General features: G+C 39.7%; 1 protein-coding gene across 2 annotated transcripts in view; it reads left to right on the top strand.

Annotated features, from left to right (window-relative positions):
• LOC143982459 (C4b-binding protein alpha chain-like) overlaps positions 1–15723 on the top strand; it is a 577061-nt gene extending 561338 nt beyond the window's left edge. Inside the window, exons 18-19 of one of the 2 annotated variants that reach the window (XM_077481181.1) lie at positions 13029–13100; positions 14900–15723. In XM_077481181.1, coding sequence (XP_077337307.1) covers positions 13029–13065 — 37 coding nt within the window. In that variant the 3' untranslated portion in view covers positions 13066–13100; positions 14900–15723. The remainder of the gene's footprint in view (positions 1–13028; positions 13101–14899) is intronic. The other variant, XM_077481180.1, reaches the window with a different exon arrangement.
• The last annotated feature ends 4138 nt before the right edge of the window (positions 15724–19861 follow it).

Below are 19861 nucleotides of genomic sequence, written 5' to 3'. Positions count from 1 at the left end.
GTATTGCCCATGGGAATATATTTTGCATACAGTTGATCTGAAGCATTCCCCTATCTGTTATGTGTGATTTAATGATAACACCCTCCTCCTCTCCCCCCCAGTCTACCTCTTGAAGAGCAGCCTTCAACCTTGGGAAATTTGCTCTCTTAAAAATGTTTTTATCTTTCCAGTATGTGCTAGTTTTTTACAGCCTGCATTAAATTAAATCATATTATGATCACCGCTACCCAGATATTCTTATATGAACATTAGTAATGGGCTCTGCATGGTTTGAGATTACCGGGTCCAGCAGAGCATCATTTCTAGTCAGGGTCTCTATGAACTGTACCATAAAATTGTCTTGTAATAGGTTTATAGATTTCCACCTTTTTACTGTTCCAGGGGTGCCATTTCTCCAATCAATTCAAGGTAGTTAAAATCCCCTATTATTATAACTGTCCCAACCCTTGCAGTCCTTTCTATCTGTGCAAAACGTTGAGTCCCTACTTCCTCATTAACAGTGGGTGGTCTATAACAATCTCCAATGATTGGTAAATGTGATGAGGGGCACTGATATGCTAAATAAATATTGCCACTTCTCAGTGATAAATAATAAACTCACAACTGATAACAGACAAAAATGAATTGTAATCACCCCAAAACCACAAAATGCATCAACTTTACAATAGTGCTTAACAATTAAAGTGCAGTCATGAGTGCTTTATAAGTCCTGAACATTTACTGTCTTCAATCATTAAAGAAAGTTCTCTGTGCAGATTCTATTCCAAAGTGTAAATGAACATATAAAGAAGTACTGCTTCCGCTGTGCAAATAGACCACCTCCTACACTGTACACCCAAATGTGCTCTGAAATGGATGTCTCCTTACCAGAAGTTGTTGACCTTAATGATTAGAAAAAGGTCAAATAAGCCTTATGCAAGAAATCACTTGCTGCCATAACCGGAATGGACCGAGTGGGGAATGACCACCTCCTCTCCATCAATAAGGGTAGCCGGAGTATTATATAAAAAGGATGCAAAGATCAAAATAGTGTAATCCCATTTATTAAAATAAAGTGAATAAAAACAGATGCCAAATGGATGCTTACATTGAGAGGTGCCTATGCCCGGAACTGGGGCTATTGCACTCGTAATAGGATGGAAAATCCGCTCTGAGTATGATAGTTCCTTGGTGTGCATTCCACCCCTAGCCACCAACAACCAGAGGGACCGGATGTGAAGTTGAATTGCGTAACCAGGCATGCCTCAACGTACGAATCGTATCACGTCTTCAGGAGGGGTGCCTGGTTATTACGTTAGCATCCATAAATAGTGCGGAGCTGAGCCAATGGGAATTTAATGAAATAGTTGCTAGGCAGATTATTGCAGCTGAACCAATAAGAATTGAATGAAATAGTTGCTAGGCAGATTGCAACCCCAATGCCATTTGTCAGCAACTTGGCCTACACAGCAATATCCATAAAGTTAACCCTAACGGCCGCTCAGAATACAGACTGAGAGAATTCCTCCGTGATTAATTAACAATAGAAATAAATACATTATATAAAAAATATATTATAAAAACAAGCTAGTAAATAGAGGAGCATTGAATACAGCTAGAAATCCTAGGTGGTCTCATGTTTTTTAATTACAGCATGTAAAAACACCTATAAATTGTTAAAATTATTAATATTCCATATACATTAGAATACAGAAAGATAAAAACCACAGTTACACCTAATCTTTGATAATTTTAATTTTAATACACCCCAGGAAAGTTCTACCTTACAAGGGAAAGGGGAGGGATGGGAAGAACGGGGGACTACATCCCAACAATTAGGCACCAAATATTCTAAAAAAAACCTTGGTCTATTGATGGAATGTGCCCACAATGATTGGTCAAAAAGCAATTTAGTCCCCATCGCCACCCCCTTTATTTGATGAAAGTAGGTGTCCTGAGCCCAGAAATAGTTATTGCCCATAGCTAGTTGTAGTCCTTCAACCAAAAAGTTAACTTGTGGTATACTCAATCCAGATTCCTCCGTAAGAGCCAATTTGACTGCTAAAAGGGCATCTGTCTGTCTGATGTTGGTATAAAGTGATTCTATGTCCACAGTCGCCATATTGTGTGCTCATCAACCTCCATAGTTTGAAGTGCTTTAATAAGATCACGGCTATCTTTCAAATACGATCTACCCCTGATAACCAAGGGCTGAAGATAAATGTCAACATATTCCCCCAAGCAGCCGTTAGGGTTAACTTTATGGGTATTTCTGTGTAGGCTACTGACGAACGGCATTGGGGCTGCAATCTGCCTAGCAACTATTTCATTCAATTCTTATTGGCTCAGCTCCAATAATCTGCCTAGCAGATAATATATAATACTCCGGATACCCTTATCAGTGGAGAGGAGGTGGTCATTCCCCACTCGGTCCATTCCGGTTATGGCAGGAAATTGATTTCTTTCACAAGGCTTATTTGACCTTTTTCTAACCATTAAGGTCAACAACTTCTGGTAAGGAGACATCCATTTCAGAGCACATTTGGGTGTACAGTGCAGCCGGTGGAGGTGGTCTATGTGCACAGCGGAAGCAGCACTTCTTTATATGTTCATTTACACTTTGGAATAAAATCTGCACAGAGAACTTTCTTCCATGATTGAAGACAGTAAATGTTCAGGACTTATAAAGCACTCGTGACTGCACTTTTTTCATTGTTAAGCACTATTCTATGTAAAGTTGATGCATTTTGTGGTTTTGGGGTGATTCCAATCCATTTTTGTCTGTTATCAGTTGTGAGTTTATTATTTATCACTGAGAAGTGGCAATATTTATTTAACTAATCAGTGCCCCTCATCACATTTACCATACTTACACTAGAATTCTTAATCTAGCATGGGAGATAGCAGCTATAGTTTTTTCTTTTAGTACGCACTTAAAATATTTTTCTTTGGTGCAAGGTTTTCATAAATTTTTTAACTCCAATGATTAACTTTGCAGTATTCACATCTATATGCAGCTCCACTCTTGCTTCAGCACCATCACACTCTCCATCAACTAGGTTGGTCCCTTTCACACTCGCTTTGAGATCACTTCTTACATAGAGACAGACACCACCACCTTTGTTTTACATGCGTAGTAAAGACATGTGGCCCCGTGTACCTTTCAAGTCACTTTTTGAAAATTTTACAGGGTTTAGGTCTCTGTCTCTACAACGGTGCTCGGCCAATCCTCAGCCACCAAGAACCAGTGCTATTGTGTAGGTGTAGGGGGAGTAATTATCATGCGCCTTCATTTTTTGCATATATCTGTTCTTGGACTGACCTCTGGTATAAAGCAGATGAATACATATCATTTTGCACGAGGATGTATAGATATCCAATCACTCTAATGGGTTCTCAGTATTTGTTTATACAAATAAAAACAGTTTTATTGTGTTTGGCCTGTAAGGGTGAAATATTAACCTGTGTCATCTTCTTTCTTAATGATTGTTTTTCAAAGATAACATCAGCTTTTACCATCTAAAACTACACTGTATATACTTGGTGATTACAAGTAGAATATAACCTTTTTATTTCCGCTTCAATTTGGTGTGGCACTGCTGATTGAGGTTGTTTTTTCTCACTGGATTATTCAACAATTCTTGCTTAGACTTTCTTAATAACTCTTCTAAAAAAAAAAAAAAAAAAAAAAAAAAAAATCTGACTATAATTGTTTTCCTTCTGAAATCTGTGTTATGTTTGCTACTTTTTTTCCTCAAGTTTCTCTACTGAATCAAGCAGTGTACTGAAAAAACTTAATTCAAAAGCAAAATTCTACTCCAGACCACTCCTTGTCATAAGACAGGTTCCTCTACTCATACTTTAATCGGAAGTAATAGAAGTATCCCAATCCAGCTGCTTACACTTCCTCTGTGATTTGATTAGAAGAGTAGCTACAGAACATTCTGGGGGGGGGGGGGGGGGCTCCGATATACAGCAGGCATGAGATAAGCTCATCACACACACACCTTTACTTCCTTGAGCTACCTAGCAGGGCAAGGGCTACCTAAAGGGATGCAAATCATTAGTAAGACCTCACCTGGAATATGCTGTTCAGTTGTGGGCACCAGTTCACAAAAAGGATATTCAGAGAACTGGATAAGGTGCAGAGAAGGGCAACCAAACTAATAAGATGTATGAAGGAGCTCAGCTATTAGGCCTCTTTCACACTTGTGCGACTTGTTCTGTGACTTGGGACTGCAAAATCGCATATCAAATCGTACCCCATGATTTCCAAATGCGTACCATTCATATCTGTGCGACTTCAAGTCGCATCAACTTCAAAGTAGTTCCTGCACTACTTTGGTCCAACTTTAATGCGAGTTGGGGTCCATAGACCTCAAGTTTACACAGGCATTCCCTGAAATTGCAGAAAAGTCGCAGTAGTGTAAAAGGGGCCTTAGGAAAAATTAGCTGAACTGAATATATTCACTCTATCTTTCCTCCTGGGGCATTGAGGATTTTTTTCCCCCACTGGAGTAAATTACATAGTTAGTAAGGTTGAATAAAGACACCAGTCCATCCAGTTCAGCCTGGTCATATTCAGTCACATTGGTCCCTACCCTACCCTCAAGGAGCCCACAATCCAAGGTCCCCATTCATATACTAGGGCCAATTTTGGACAGAAGCCAGTTAACCTACCTGCATGTCTTTGGAGTGTGGGAGGAAACCGGAGTACCTGGAGGAAACCCATGCAGGCACAGGGAGAACATGCAAACTCCAGGCGGGTAGTGTCGTGGTTGAGATTCGAACCAGTGACCCTTTTTACGGCTAGGTGAGAGTGCTAACCTCTACACCACTGTGCCACAAATTGGTTCATACTCTGTTGGAGTTTTTTTTGCTTTCCTCCAGATCAACTGTGAGTATAGGATAGTGTATATGGAGGTTTTATATATAGCGGATAAAATAAGTATTAAACACATCACCAGTTTTCAGGTAAATATCTTTCTAAAGGTGCTATTGAAATGAAATTTTAATCACATGTTAAAGCGGTAGTAAACCCGCAATTTTTTTTTTTTTCTTTTAAACCTGCAAAGCAAAAGGCATAATGAGCTAGTATGCACCGCATACTAGCTCATTATGAAATACTTACCTTAGAACGAGGCCCCGACATCTCGCCCGATCCACGCCGAGGGAGCCGACATGCTCCCTCGGCGTCTCTTCCGGGTATCGCGGCTCCGGCGCTGTGAGTGGCCGGAGCCGCGATATCGTCACTCCCGCGCATGCGCGCGGGAGATTTAAATCCGGCCGGACGAGCGCTGCCGGATTTTCACGGAGAGAACCCCCTTGTGCGCATGCGCCGCTGCAGTCAGCGGCGCATACCGAGGGGAATATCTCCTAAACCGTACAGGTTTAGGAGATATTTTTTTTACCTACAGGTAAGCCTTATTATAGGCTTTCCTGTAGGTAAAAGTTAAAAAAGTGGGTATACAACCACTTTAACAATCCATTCAATCCAAACTTACAAAGAAACCAAAACAAATAAGGTCAGAAATTAAGTTGTGAAAATTTAAATTTATGTAATACTTTGTACATGATCCTTTGTTGGTAATGAAAGCATCAAGACACCTGCTGTATGGAGCAACAAGTCGCATGCATTGCTCAGGTGTTATATTGGCCCATTCTTCCACACAAACCATCTTCAAATTTTGAAGGTTCCGTGGGCCTCTTCTATGAACTCTGATCCTTAGTTCTTTCCATAGATTTTTTATTAGATTCAAGTCAGGTGATTGGCTGGGCCATTCTATCAGCTTTATTTTCTTTCTTTGAAACCAATTGAGAGTTTCCTTGGCTTTGTGTTTAAGATCATTGTCCTGCTGAAATGTCCACCCTTGTTTTATCTTCATCATCCTGGTAGATGGCAGAATATTTTTATCAAGAATGTCTTGGTACAGTTTTCTGTTCATCCTTCCTTCAATGATATGAAGTTTGCCAGTACCACATGCAAAAAAACATCCCCACATGTATGATGTTCCCACCTCCAATCTTCACTGTTGGTATGGTTTTTTGGGGGGATGTGCAGTGCCATTTGACCTCCAAACATGATGTGTATTATGGTATCCATGGAGTTCAATTTTCATCTCATCTGACCAGACAGTATTCTCCCAGTATTTCACAGACTTGTCTAAATGTTTTGCAGCAAACTTTAAATGAGATTCAGCATGTTTTTTCTATAGCAATGGAGTCTTGCGTGGTGAGCATGCATACAGGCCAGGGCGGTAGAGTGCATTATTTATTGTTTTCTTTTAAACAATTGTACCTGCTAATTCCAGGTCAAGTGATAATTCTTTTCACTCCTCTGTCAGAAATGTTGTGAGGAACACCTGGTCGTGGCTGGTTTATGGTGAAATTATGTTCTTTCCACTTCCAGATTATGGCTCCAACAGTGATCACTGGAACATTCAGAAGTTTAGAAATCCTTCTGTAACCAATGCCATCAGTATGTTTTTCATTAATAAGGTTGCTAAGGTCTTGAGAGAGCTCTTTGCTTTTACCCATCATCGGATGTTTCTTGTGTGACACCTTGGTAATGAGACACCTTTTATAGGCTATCCGTTGAGACTGAACCAGCTGATATTAATTTGCACTGACAAGGGGCAGGATTGCTTTCTAATTATTGATAGATTTCAATTGGTGTCTTGGCTTTTAATGCCTTTTTGCACCTACCTTTCTTTGTATGTTCAATACTGCCTTAACCCTCTTGGGCATGGAGTTCACCAGAGCTTCACAGGCTGCCACTGGAGTCCTCTTCCACTCCTCCATGAAGACATCACGGAGCTGGTGGATGTTAGAGACCTTGGGCTCCACCATAATTCTGTTTGAGGATGTCCCACAGATGCTCAATAGGGTTTAGGTCTGGAGACATGCTTGGCCAGTCCATCACCCTTACCTCAGCTTCTTTAGCAAGGCAGTGGTCATCTTGGAGGTGTGTTTGGGGTCATTATCATGTTGGAATACTGCCCTGCGGCCCAGTCTCTGAAGGGAGGGGACCGTCCGATGCTTCAGTATGTCACAGTACATGTTTGTATTCATGGTTCCCTTAATGAACTGTAGCTCCCCAGTGTCGGCAGCACTCATGCAGCCCCAGACCATGACACTCCCACCACCATGCTTGACTGTAGGCAAGACACACTTGTCTTTGTACTGATTACCTGGTTGTCGCCACACACGCTTGACACCAACTGAACTTATCCTTAGTCTTCAGCAAACTGTTTATGGGCTTTCTTGTGCATCATCTTTAGAAGAGGCTTCCTTCTGGGACCACAGCCATGCATACCAGTTTGATGCAGTGTGCACTGACAGACTGACCCCCCCCCCCCACCTCTTCAACCTCTGCAGCAATGCTAGCAGCACTCATACGTCTATTTCCAAAGACAACCTTTGGATATGACATTAAGCATGTGCACTCAACTTCTTTGGTCGACCATGGTGAGGCCTTTTCGGAGTGGAACCTAGACCATCTTTATGTAGAGCAACAACTCTTTTTTTTTTTTTCAGATCCTTAGAGAGTTCTTTGCGATGAGATGCCATGTTGAACTTCTAGTAACCAGTATGAGAGTGAGCAATAACACCAAATTTAACACACCTGCTCCCCATTCACACCTGAGACCTTGTAACACTGAGTCACATGACACAAGCGAGAGAAAATGGCTAAGTGGGCCCAATTTTATAATTTTCACTTAGCGGTGTACTCACCTCTTTTGCCAGTGGTTTAGACATTAAAGTGGTTGTATAGTCAATTTTTTAACTTTAACCTACAGGAAAGCCTATAATAAGGCTTACCTGTAGGTAAGAAAAATTCTCCTAAACCTATACGGTTTAGGAGATATTCCCCTCGCAATGCGCCGCTGACTGCAGCAGCGCATGCACACAGGGGATTCTCGGCTGAAAGTCCGGCAGACACCGGACACTGTCGGAAAGAAATCTCCCATGCGCATGCACGGGAGTGATGATGTCACGGCTCCGGCCACTCACAGCGCCGGAGCCGCGATACCCGGAAGAAACTATGAGGAAACATGTCAGCTCCCTCGGCGTGGATCGGGCCAGATGTTGGGGCCTCATTCTAAGGTAAGTATTTCATAATGAGCTAGTATGCGGTGCATACTAGCTCATTATGCCTTTTCCTTTGCAGGTCAGGAAGAAAAAAAAAAACTTCACCGGGTATACAACCGCTTTAATGGCTGTGTGGTGAGTTATTTTGAGGGGACAGCAAATTTACACTGTTATACAAGCTGTACACTCACTACTTTACATTGTAGTAAAGTGTAATTTCTTCAGAATTGTCTCATAAAAAGGTATAATAAAATATTTACAAAAATGTGAGGGGTGTACTCACTTTTGTGAGATACTTTATATTATATATCTACTGTCTCTTCAGTTCAGCATAGGTGTAAAATTTTGCTGCTTCTCCATTTTTTTTTTTTTTTTTTAACAAAGATAATGAAAACATAATAAACCTTTGCTTTCTGCAACGTATTCAAAAACTAACACATATCAGTTTAAAGTAATGTACATGTGTTTATTAAATTATGGATTACAGAATTATCAGACTACGTTTTCACTAAATCGGGATAAACGATTCATGCTGTCTGTCATCATTTGTATTTTTTTCCGAATGTAATGTTTGTGTTTTGCCTTTTTAAGGAGTTTTTATTTGATGTTTAAATCACATCTAATTTTTAGGAAAATATTTTAATGTAACTTAACCACTTAACAACCGCCCTATAGCCGAATGACGGCTACAGGGCGGTTTCTTAACTCTGGGAGGCCGTCATATGACGTCCTCCCAGAATTCCGCTCTCGCGCGCCCCCTGGGGCGCGCACTCGAGAGCATCCGTGACCGCCGGGTCTGCATCACAGATCGCGGTAAACGGTCGCTCATAGCGCCGTTTACCACGTGATCGCTCCGTCAAATGACGGAGTGATCACTTGTAAACAAACCGGCGTCATGTTATGACGCTGGTTCCTCCCTCCCCCTCTGTACCGATCGGAACAGCGGAGGGGGAAGAGATCGGTGTCAGCAGCGATGTGGGCTGCATCTGCAGTGCCCACATCGCTGCTCACCGAAAATGAACCCCTCAATTCCCTGCCAATACTCTGCAATACCTTGCCATTGCTCTGCATTACTCTGCAATACCCTGCAACACCCTGCAATACTCTGCAATACTCTGCATTACTCTGCATTACTCTGCAATACTCTGCATTACTCTGCAATACTCTGCATTACCCTGCAATGCCCTGCAATACTCTGCAATACTCTGCAATACTCTACAACACTCTGCAACGCTCTGCAACACCTGCCAATACCCTGCAACACTCTGCAATGCTCTGCAACACCCGCCAATAGCATGCAATGCTCTGCAACACTCTGCAATGCTCTGCAACACCCACCAATACCCTTTAACACTCTGCAATGCTCTGCAACACCCGCCAATACCGTGCAACACTCTGCAATGCTCTGCAACACCCTCCAATATCCTGCAATGCTCTGCAATGCAATACTCTGCAACGCCATACTCTGAGATACCCAGCCATACTCTGAGATACCCAGCCATACTCTGAGATACCCAGCCATAGTCGGTGATACCCTGCAATACCCAGCCATAGACACCCCCCCCCCCTCCCGCCGCCCTCCGGTGCTTCTACCGACTCGCCAATACGATCAAATCCAGAATCTTTTTTTTTTTTTTTTTTTCAGGCTTCCCAGCTTAGAGGTGAGATGTGGGGTCTTATTGACCCCATATCTCACTGTAAAGAGGACCTGTCATGCCATATTCCTATTACAAGGGATGTTTACATTCCTTGTAATAGGAATAAAAGTGATCAAAACATTTATTTTTGGGGAAAAAAATGTCAAACTAAAATAAAAATAGTAAAATGAACAATACATTTTTTTTTTAAAGCGCCCCTGTCCCCATGTGCTCGCATGCAGAAGCAAAACGCATACGTAAGTCCACATATGAAAACGGTGTTCAAACCACACATGTGAGGTATCGCTGCAAACGTTAGAGCGAGAGCAATAATTCTAGCCCTAGACCTCCTCTGTAACTCAAAACATATAACCAGTAAAAAAAAATGTAATCGTCGCCTATGGGGATTTTTAAGTAGCGACGTTTGGCGCCATTCCACGAGCCTGTGCAATTTTGAAGAGTGACATGTTAGGTATCAATTTACTCAGTGTAACGTCATCTTTCACATTATGCAAAAATTGGGCTAACTTTACTGTGTTTTTTTTTTTAAGCACAAAACAGTTTTTTTTCCAAAAAAAGGCATTCGAAAAATTGCTGCGCAAATACCGTGCGAGATAAAAAGTTGCAACGACCACCATTGTATTCTTCAGGGTGTTTGCTAAAAAAACATATATAATGTTTTGGGATTCTATGTAATTTTCTAGCAAATAAATGATGATTTTTACATGTAGGAGAGAAATGTCAGAATTGTCCTGGGTGCTCCAGAACGCCTGATGGCGCTCCATGCATGTTGGGCCTCTGTATGTGGCCACACTGTGTAAAAGTCTCACACATGTGGTATCGCCGTACTCGGGAGTAATAGCAGAATGTGTTTTGGGGTGTAATTTGTGGTAGGCATATGCTGTGTGAAAAATAAACTGATAATATGACAATTTTGTGAAAAAAAAAAAAGTAAAAATAATCTTGATTTTGCAAAGAATTGTGGGAAAAAATGACAACTTAAAAAAAAACATCATTCCTCTTACTAAATACCTTGGAATGTCTTCTTTCTAAAAAGGGGTCGTTTGGGGGGTATTTGTACTTTTCTGGCATGTTAGGGTCTCAAGAATTCAAATAGGCCGTCAGTACTTCAGGTGTGATCAATTTTCAGATATTGGCACCATAGCTTGTGGACTCTATAACTTTCACAAAGACCAAATAATATCCACCAATTTGTACTTACCAAAGATATGTAGTAGTATAAATTTTGGCCAAAATTTATGAAGAAAAAATTACTAATCTGCTAAATTTTATAACCGAAACAAAGAAAAATTCATTTTTTTACATAATTTTCTGTATTTTTTCTTTTATAGCACAAAAAATAAAAAACCCAGCGGTGATTAAATACCACCAAAAGAAAGCTCCATTTGTGTGAAAAAAAGGACAAAAATTTCATATAGGTCCAGTGTTGCATGACTGAGTAATTGTCATTCAAAATGTGAGAGCACCGAAAGTTGAAAATTGGTCTGGTTATTAAGGGTGTTTAAGTGCCCAGTGGTCAAGTGGTTAATGTGGGTATGATCATACTCTTTATTTATGTTTTCTGTTTGATGTAACAGATTTATTAAAGTATGTTTTAGTAACAAAATCAAATTGACTTCCTCAATATATGGCAAAGTATGATCACACCTTGAGGCCAGCGTATGAATATGCTATTCAGTGTATGATCTGAAAAAAATATTAGGCTGAGCGCCGGCCGTTGGCGCTAAATCGCCACTTGTTTTAGCAGTGTTTAAGTGGCGATTTTGAGAGGCTTTTCAGCCGCAAGCTGGGCGCTTTTAACCCAAAAATGCTTTTAAGGTGCTGCCCATTCATTCTAATGGGCAGGGCGTTTTGGGAGCGCTAAATACCCCAAAGATGCTTCTTGCAGGACTTTTCGGAACGTCCTGCAAGCGCACCGCCCCAGTGTAAAAAGATACAATGGAATGAATGGAAGGCAGTTTTCTGGTGCTTTGCAGAGGCAATTTCCAGCACTAAAGCACCTGAAAACCACCCCAGTGTGAAAGTAGCCTTGCTCTTACAACCGATGAGGCAGTAGTTTGGATTTTTGTTCCTTTTCTGCCCCGTTGCATTTCAGTATCAGATGGAAAGTCTAGCCTGCCTAATGTCGATCTCCCATGGTCTTCCAGTTTATTATGCATTGGCACAGAAAACTATCTTCCATGACAGAAATCCATACTTGTGATTTTCTAGTGATTTAAAGAGATATTTCATATTTTTTTCATCTTAGTAATGACATTGGGGATGAATCTTTTAGTGCATGGTGCACTTAACCTGTTCCCTGTAGAGATACTTTATCATTTAAAATGAATTGCCTCATCCAAACATTCTTATAAAGGACTCCTCTACAAAGGAAGCATACTTCTGCTGAATTTTCAGTGGCTAAATAAAGGGGTCATTCTTGGGTTTTTGGCAGTTGCTGGTCATTATTCAGTATTTCAGCTCAGGTAATCCTGCAGTGCCCACCTCAATTAGGAGTGTTTAAATAGAATGTTGGGAATTTAGCCTTTGTTTTATCAACAGGTCTGGCTTATTGCTCATTCTGTGGATTGTGTAAACTGCAGCTGCACTCAGTTTATTAATACCAGTCCTGATCATCAACCTGTTATTTATTCTATTGCTCAGGCCATGTGTCTGAGGACTTCATGCTACTCGTCTTCAGGGTAGCACCTCAGCAAGAGTCTGCACCCCTTCTGGGTGAGACAAAGGGTCCACAAACCATGGAAGTTGTTCATGTATTGCTGTATGGGTGTAGCCAGCTGGGTTATTGCTTTCAGCAGTTAATTACTGGTTCTCACACTGCTTTGCCTCCAGTGATGTCACTAAGGAAGCAAGCTGTCAGATGTGCCCACAACTGATTATTGGGAATGTGTATCCTTTTACAATCAGTTTATCATCAGACTGTTCACATAAATAGATAATGCAGGCATGTGGTGGTGGAAAAGCCAGGGTTTCTGCTCTAGGGAAGTGTTTCGATATTGGCATCACTAAGATGAGAGCTACAGATACTGCCTAAGAAAATTACAATTACATTCCTGCTAAGAATGCACTCTTAAATGTGTTTTTTAAACTGTAATTCTAAGATCCAACATGTCATGTTGCTAAAATTCCCATCAATTCATCATTTAATACTTTAGTTACAACACATTATTGGTTTGTAGTTAATTGTTCTATTATTCCTCTTAATTTCACATAAAAAGCATCTTAAAACGAAATGTTAGTTATGGTATTTGTTGGTGGAGATTTTTTATCCAACCGTAGATTTATTTCTTCTTTATCCAGTGAATATTATTGTGATGTAGACGAGCCAGAGCTGTGAATCAGATATACATGTTAAAAAGCCACACATACAAGGTACTTCCATTCTTATAAAATACATAAAAGGTTTAACACTAGTGTACAGTCTATACCACCTTTGTAAGAATGTCACTATGTTGTACTGTGCTGCTTTCTGCTTTGCACACTAACATAATTTGTACCAGAAACAAACTCCCATCTGCTAAAAATCCACACACTGTTTACCAACAGATTACAATTGGAACTATTTTCTAAATTAACTGAATATTTAATTCCATCTTTATCTGAAACCACAAGCTTCTATATCTAGTTCTATAAAAATAATAAAATAAACACTTGGCCTTAAGTGGCATATTTAGTGGCGCAAATTCCAAAAACTAAGCAAATATTTCCTAGCTACAAAATAAAAGTTTAGTAATTGATACATCCTGGAATAAGAAGAAATGGCTAATGCCGCGTACATACGACCGGACTTTCCAGCAGACTAGGTCCGATGGGATCAGTCCGTCTGACAATCCAATTGTGTGTGGGCTAATCCGATTGTTTTTTGTTATACAAATCCGACAGACCTAGAAAAAGAACGTTTCAAATCTGTCCGATGAACTCCATTCCTATCGGGAAAACCGTTCGTCTGTATGCTGGTCCGACTGACCAAATACGACGCAAGGGAAGCTATTGGCTACTGGCTATTGGATTACCTTTTTTTAGTTCCGTCTTACATCATCACGTTCAAAACTAACGGACTTTCGAACGGACTTAGTCCGGTCGTGTGTGGTCAAGTCCGTTCATTCGGAAGTCTGTCGGAACTCTGCTGAAAGGTCCACCGAGAAGACTGTCGGACCTAGTCTGCTGGAGAGTCCGGTCGTGTGTGCACGGCATTATTCTTTCATTCTTGGTGTTGTGCTTGCTTTGGCTGAATTGTCCTTTTTCATGGAAGGACCAGAGCTGTTCAGAAAATATAACTTTATCATGGTATTCTAATGCATTTTATTACTCTATTACTATTTCATGGCATTATTCCTTACATTTTGGTTTTTAGCATCTTCCTTCCAGCCTTGGAGTGGTCATTGCTCCTGTTCTTTCTCCCAATATATAATGTTAATAAAAAAAACTCACTGAGGTTCCCAAGTAATAACCCATTGTTGTTTTTTCACTAGATACAAAAATAAAATCATTAAATACCTGTTTTGGGTTGACTGGCTTTTTAAAAAAAATTACAAAAAGACTATATGGTAGCATTTAAAAGTAACATACTATGTTGAGTAGCTAAGCTGAAAGTAATTTTAGTAGATTCTTATGTAAACCATTATTTTCTACAAATTTATTTCTGTACAGCTCTTCTTTTACTGAAATCTTTAGATGAAGGGTTACTTTCGTCAAACCATAATTAGTATTAATGCAGAAAGGAATCCTTTGTTTTCTGAAATTTTTATGCAACTAACTACTGTTGTAACCAGCTCTGTGCTTATGTACACTAACAATAATTCAAGGTTTTTCTGCCAGTGAGTTTGCTAATCTCTGGACTCGTTATTAATTACCAACAGCATGTGTAGGTCTGAATAATTTTGTTTAATCCTGGATTAGAGCTTTTAAGACCACAAGAGTTGTTCATTGTGTTTTTAATTCACAGATACACGTGAAAATAGTAAATTCCATAGTACCGCACTGTGTTCTTGCAGTCTTGCTTGAACTATCCATACATCATTAAACCATTTGCTTTTCACTTGTTTTTCACTTATTCCTTCCTTGATTTTTGTATGACTTTTCCTTTATTTTTTTCTTATAAAATTCTTCACTGTCTTATAATACTTTCTTGTGTATAATGTTTCTAATAATTTGCTACTTCTTTGTTTTAGGAAGCTGCATCCCGAAACCCCTAGTGTGCAATATAGCCATTGCACAACATAAATACCCGAAGAGCAGAACAAATATCTGATGTGTCTGAATGAATGTAAACCAAAAATATCTTCTATGCACTGAGCACAACATTTTCTATGTGGCTTATGACTATTTATAATGTGGACACAAAATTCATTTTGAAGGACAACAGTGATTGAGCTATCTTTACTCACATACAGCCGACTGTGTTACATTTTATTTCTGTTAGACAAGTGACTTTTGAAATTTTTAAGGAGTATAGTTAACTTTTTAGTTGACGTTTTTTCTGGATCTTTTATATGTAGATGGTGTCTGTGTCCCTATTATTATTATTATACAGAATTTACAAGAGGATTAAGAGCGCCCTTCTCAGAATAGATTACAATCTAATGCATATCACAGCTGTAAAATGACACCTTTTCTACGTTTTAAATGTTTTTACTTATTTCTTGTCTAGTTAAGTCATAGTTCTGTTTTACACATTGAATAGAGTGGTATAGAAATGGCGCTAAACCTCTGTTAGGTAAAGGTATGTTGTTTACTAAGTGATATGCTTAATGTAAATAATTGGAGACCAAAGACTGTAACAAAAATCCCTTGACGGGATCCTAATATAAAGAAATAAAAAATTATCCAAGGTGGGAAAAAATAAAACTGAATCATAAGGAAATAAAAAACTACTGCGTTAGACCTTCTGTCTGGTGTTTGAAATGTGACTGGAGAAAAAGGAGGTGTTGATGTACTAAAAACTAACACCTAAAACAATAAAGAAAGGAAAATGAAATAAATAATTAATAAAGAAGATGGGAGAAAAGTTTGTTTAAAAATCAGTGTGAATTATGTGTTCAAATGTGTTTCCCCCTCTACGTACAGGTATCAGAGGTGTAGTCATAACCTACCACATCAGATCACATATAGACGATATTCCACTTAGATAGTTACAAAACAAGAAAAAAATATATATATAGCATGAAAAAGGAAAAATACTTAAATATGAAAAAAATGTTAGTCCATTACTATGGTGATTAAGTGACTTCCAGTGTCTGGTCAAAGTGCTGTTATCAATCCTTTAGGTGACAATAGTGCCAGTGACCTTATGATGTGCTGATAGTGATTTTTCACTTACCAGATGACCTTACCCCCCAGGGATCCCGTCAAGGGATTTTTGTTAGTGTTTGGTCTCCAATTATTTACATTAACCACTTCAATACCGGGCACTTATACACCTTCCTGCCCAGACGAATTTTGAGCTTTCAGCACTGTCGCACTTTGAATGACAATTGCGCGGTCATGCTATACCATACCCAAGCTAAATTTTTATTATTTTGTTCCCACAAATAGCTTTCTTTTGGTGGTATTTGATCACCTCTGGGATTTTTATTTTCTGCTAAACAAATAAAAAAAGCCGAAAATTTAGAAAAAAAATTTTTTTTGTTTCAGTTACAAAACTTTGTAAATAGGTTTTTTCTCCTTCACTGATGGGGCCGCAATGACTGGCACTGATAAGGCGGCACTGATGGGCACCAATGATGTGGCATCAATGAAGTGGCACTGATAGGCGGCACTAATAGATGGCACTGATATGCGACACAGACACTGATAGGTGGCACAAATAGGCACTGATAGGTGGCACGGATTGTCATGGATTGGCATGGATAAGTGGCATGGATGTGCATGGATGGACACTGATAGGTGGCATGTATGGGCACTGATAGGTGGCACGGATGGGCATTGTAGTGTACAGTATTGTATAGGGATGGATGCCAATCAGTGCCAAACAATAACGCATGGCAATCAGTGATGCCCATTGATGGCACTGAATGGCATCCTTTATGGGCATTGATTGGCATCCATTGTGGGCACTGACTGGCATCCCTGGTGGTCTAAGGTGGCATACCTGGTGCTGGGCAACCCTGGTGGTCTGGCGTCTTTGGTGGTCCAGTGAGGGCATCCTCGGGGGTGCTGTGCTGATAATCGATCAGCACAGACCCCCCTTTCAGAGGAGCAGCCGATCGGCTCTCCTCTACTCGCGTCTGATAGACGCGAGTGAGGAAAAGCCGATCACCGGCTCTTCCTATTTACACTGTGATCAGCCGTGATTGAACACGGCTGATCACATGATAAAGAGTCTCCATCAGAGACTCTTTACCGAGATCGTAGTTGCGGTGTGTCAGACTGACACACCGCAACAACGATTGTCGTGATTCGCGCCCCCGGGGGCGTGGAGCGGCTTAATATCCTGATCACGTCATATGGCGTCCGGTCAGGATATTAAAACCACTTTGCCACCGTCATTTTTCTATATGGCGGGCGGCAAGTGGTTAAGCATATCACTTAGTAAACAACATACCTTTACCTACCAGAGGTTTAGCACCATTTCTACAGCACTCTATTCATTTCCTTTGCTCCACTTTCTGGTGGTAGCAATTTGTAGAGGCAGCTATTACCTTTTAGATTTTTTATTTATTTCTATTTTTTAAATTCCTTACATTTTATTTTTAGTGCCTGAGATTTCATGTCAGGAGACCTTTCATGACAGTGTTCTCACTAGGGTTCACATTAGAAATGTGTGATTTCAAATGAATAAAATATAGCTAATATTCACAATTAAATGAATAAATCTAAACAATCACACGGTGAAAACAGTGATCAATAATAGTGTCCACAACATTTGGAACAAATCCAAACTTAAATCCATGAATGGTTAGTTAAAACATCCAAGTGACTATACTCCAAAAGTGAACAGATAATCTTGAAGTGACTTGAAGCAATGTTCCAACACACCATATGTGTTCATTGCCACCGCTCCCTTAAGAAATGCACTCACCAATAGAACATGCCTTGCACTCTCATGCTTGGCAATTTAGCTTAATAACCCCCCAAGGGTATCAGACGACTCCAAAGGTGTTTCGTCAGTGCAACTTAATCATTGAACCCCAGTGATTAAGTCGCGCTGACGAAACATGTCTGGGCGTGGTTACATGGCAACCACCAGGAGTATTTGACGTTCGGATTTACCGGCCACTGAGTGTGCAGTGTTTTTGGAGTGGAGTGGAAAGGAGAGCGAGCGAAGTGGGGGGGGGGGGGGGGGGTGAGACTTATTGGTTGTTTCCGGGTCCACTGAGACCGCACTACATTGCGTTACCAATGCAAGCTCCCCACTTTGGAAAGTTTATGTTGAAGTGCCTTTGTTTGTTGTAAAGGATGTAAGTGCAATAATTGAAGATTTCGTGTGCTGTTTTAATAAATAGTTTTACTATACTTCACTATTGGAAGCACTTTTTATCTTTACATGTGGAGTGAAAATTGCCTAAGGAACACCTTTGGAGTTGTTTGATACCCTTGGGGGGTTATTAAGTGAAATTGCCAAGCATGAGAGTGCAAGGCATGTTCTATTGGCAAGTGCATTTCTTAAGGGAGTGGTGGCACTGCACACATATGGTGTGGTGGAAGATTGCTTCAAGTCACTTCAAGATTATCAGTTCACTTTTGGAGTATAATCACTGGGATGTTTTAACTAACCATTCACGGACTTAAGTTTGGATTTGTTCCGAATGTTATGGACACTATTATTGATCACTGTTTTCACAGGGTGATCATTTTGATTTATTAATTTAATTGTGAATATTAGCACTACTATTTTATTCATTTGAAATCACACATTTATATATATTTTTGAAGTAGCTTCTGGAGGTTTATTTATTTTACACATACTTTTTTTTTATATTCTTTGTGCGCAGTGGAGGTGTGAGAAGAAGGGGCGCGTTTGTATATTTCTTTCACTATACCATTTCACATTAGAAACAATGGACTTACAGGCCTTCCTTGAGATTGTGGTACTGTGTGTATAGTGGTTCCCAGATGCAGGTATGGGGATTTGGGAGCGATAAGCAGGGTTGATTGCGTACATGACATTCTGTTGTACGAGGAAGAATGTCTGATCACACTGGTCATTATGTATTTCTTAAAATACTACTATATCTTTCATGGGTCAAAGTTACTGTTGCAGTTAATGATAATCCTTAGTTGTCAGAATAAAAATTTTCTCAAACTGTTTATAGATAATTTAACCCTTTTGTTGTCCACTATGTACGTCATACGGACCTGACAGTAGGATGTTTCACAAACACTTTGTATTTCTGACAAGCTGACTTCTGGCTGCCAGATGGAAGCAGTCTGGCGTTTCCATATATGCCGGATTGCTTTTACACCCTCTCATTAACTCTTGTAGCAAAAGGGTTAATGATCATTTAGCATTGTTGTTTGATTGTCCTATGGCGAAAATAAGCCATTATGACTGCACATTAAAAGAAAATATTGGTGAAAGATAAAGCTCTGTTGCTGGCGCTGTTTGAAGGAAGTTGTTTGTGTAAAGCCACTTCCTAAGCTATACTTTTTTCCTATTTTTTTTAGATACGTACTTTTTGTTTAATAAAATTTTTTATTGTAAAAGAAACTGGAAAAAACTGGCGTGAGGAAAGTTACTGCTTTGGAAAATGTATGGCAGATTAGCATTCAGTTAATTTGGTGTTTGTTTTACTGAAGGCAAATAGGCTGTTCACTTTGCAAGGGGATTTTTCCCACAGTTTGAATATGATGAAATTTCAGTTTGCATACAATGACATTTCAGTTTGCATAGAGTAACCAATCAAGGGGAAAAAAAAAACTTTGCTTGCACATGATTGGATAATGAAAGTCAACAGAGTTTCACCTCCTTCACTAAACTCTGGAAAAAATATCCTCCTTGCAGAGTGCAACTTCATTTGCAAAGAGAACAGTCTATTTGCCTTTTAGTAAATCAACTGCATAAAATCAACCTATATTAAAAGAATGATGAGGGTATATAAATAGATGAAGCGGCATATCAAACTAGTAGTAAATGGACAAAGGCAATAAAAAAGTGTTTCTGTATATTTTCTCTTGTTTCGAGTTTTTATTCT

The sequence above is a fragment of the Lithobates pipiens genome, unplaced genomic scaffold, assembly GCF_037356315.1.
Source record: "Lithobates pipiens isolate NorthernLeopardFrog02 unplaced genomic scaffold, aLitPip1_a1.2 Scaffold_16, whole genome shotgun sequence".
In the NCBI taxonomy this organism is placed as follows: Eukaryota; Metazoa; Chordata; class Amphibia; order Anura; family Ranidae; genus Lithobates; species Lithobates pipiens.
The sequence above is the reverse complement of the archived record's forward strand: the minus strand, read 5'-3'. Positions and strand labels throughout refer to the sequence as shown.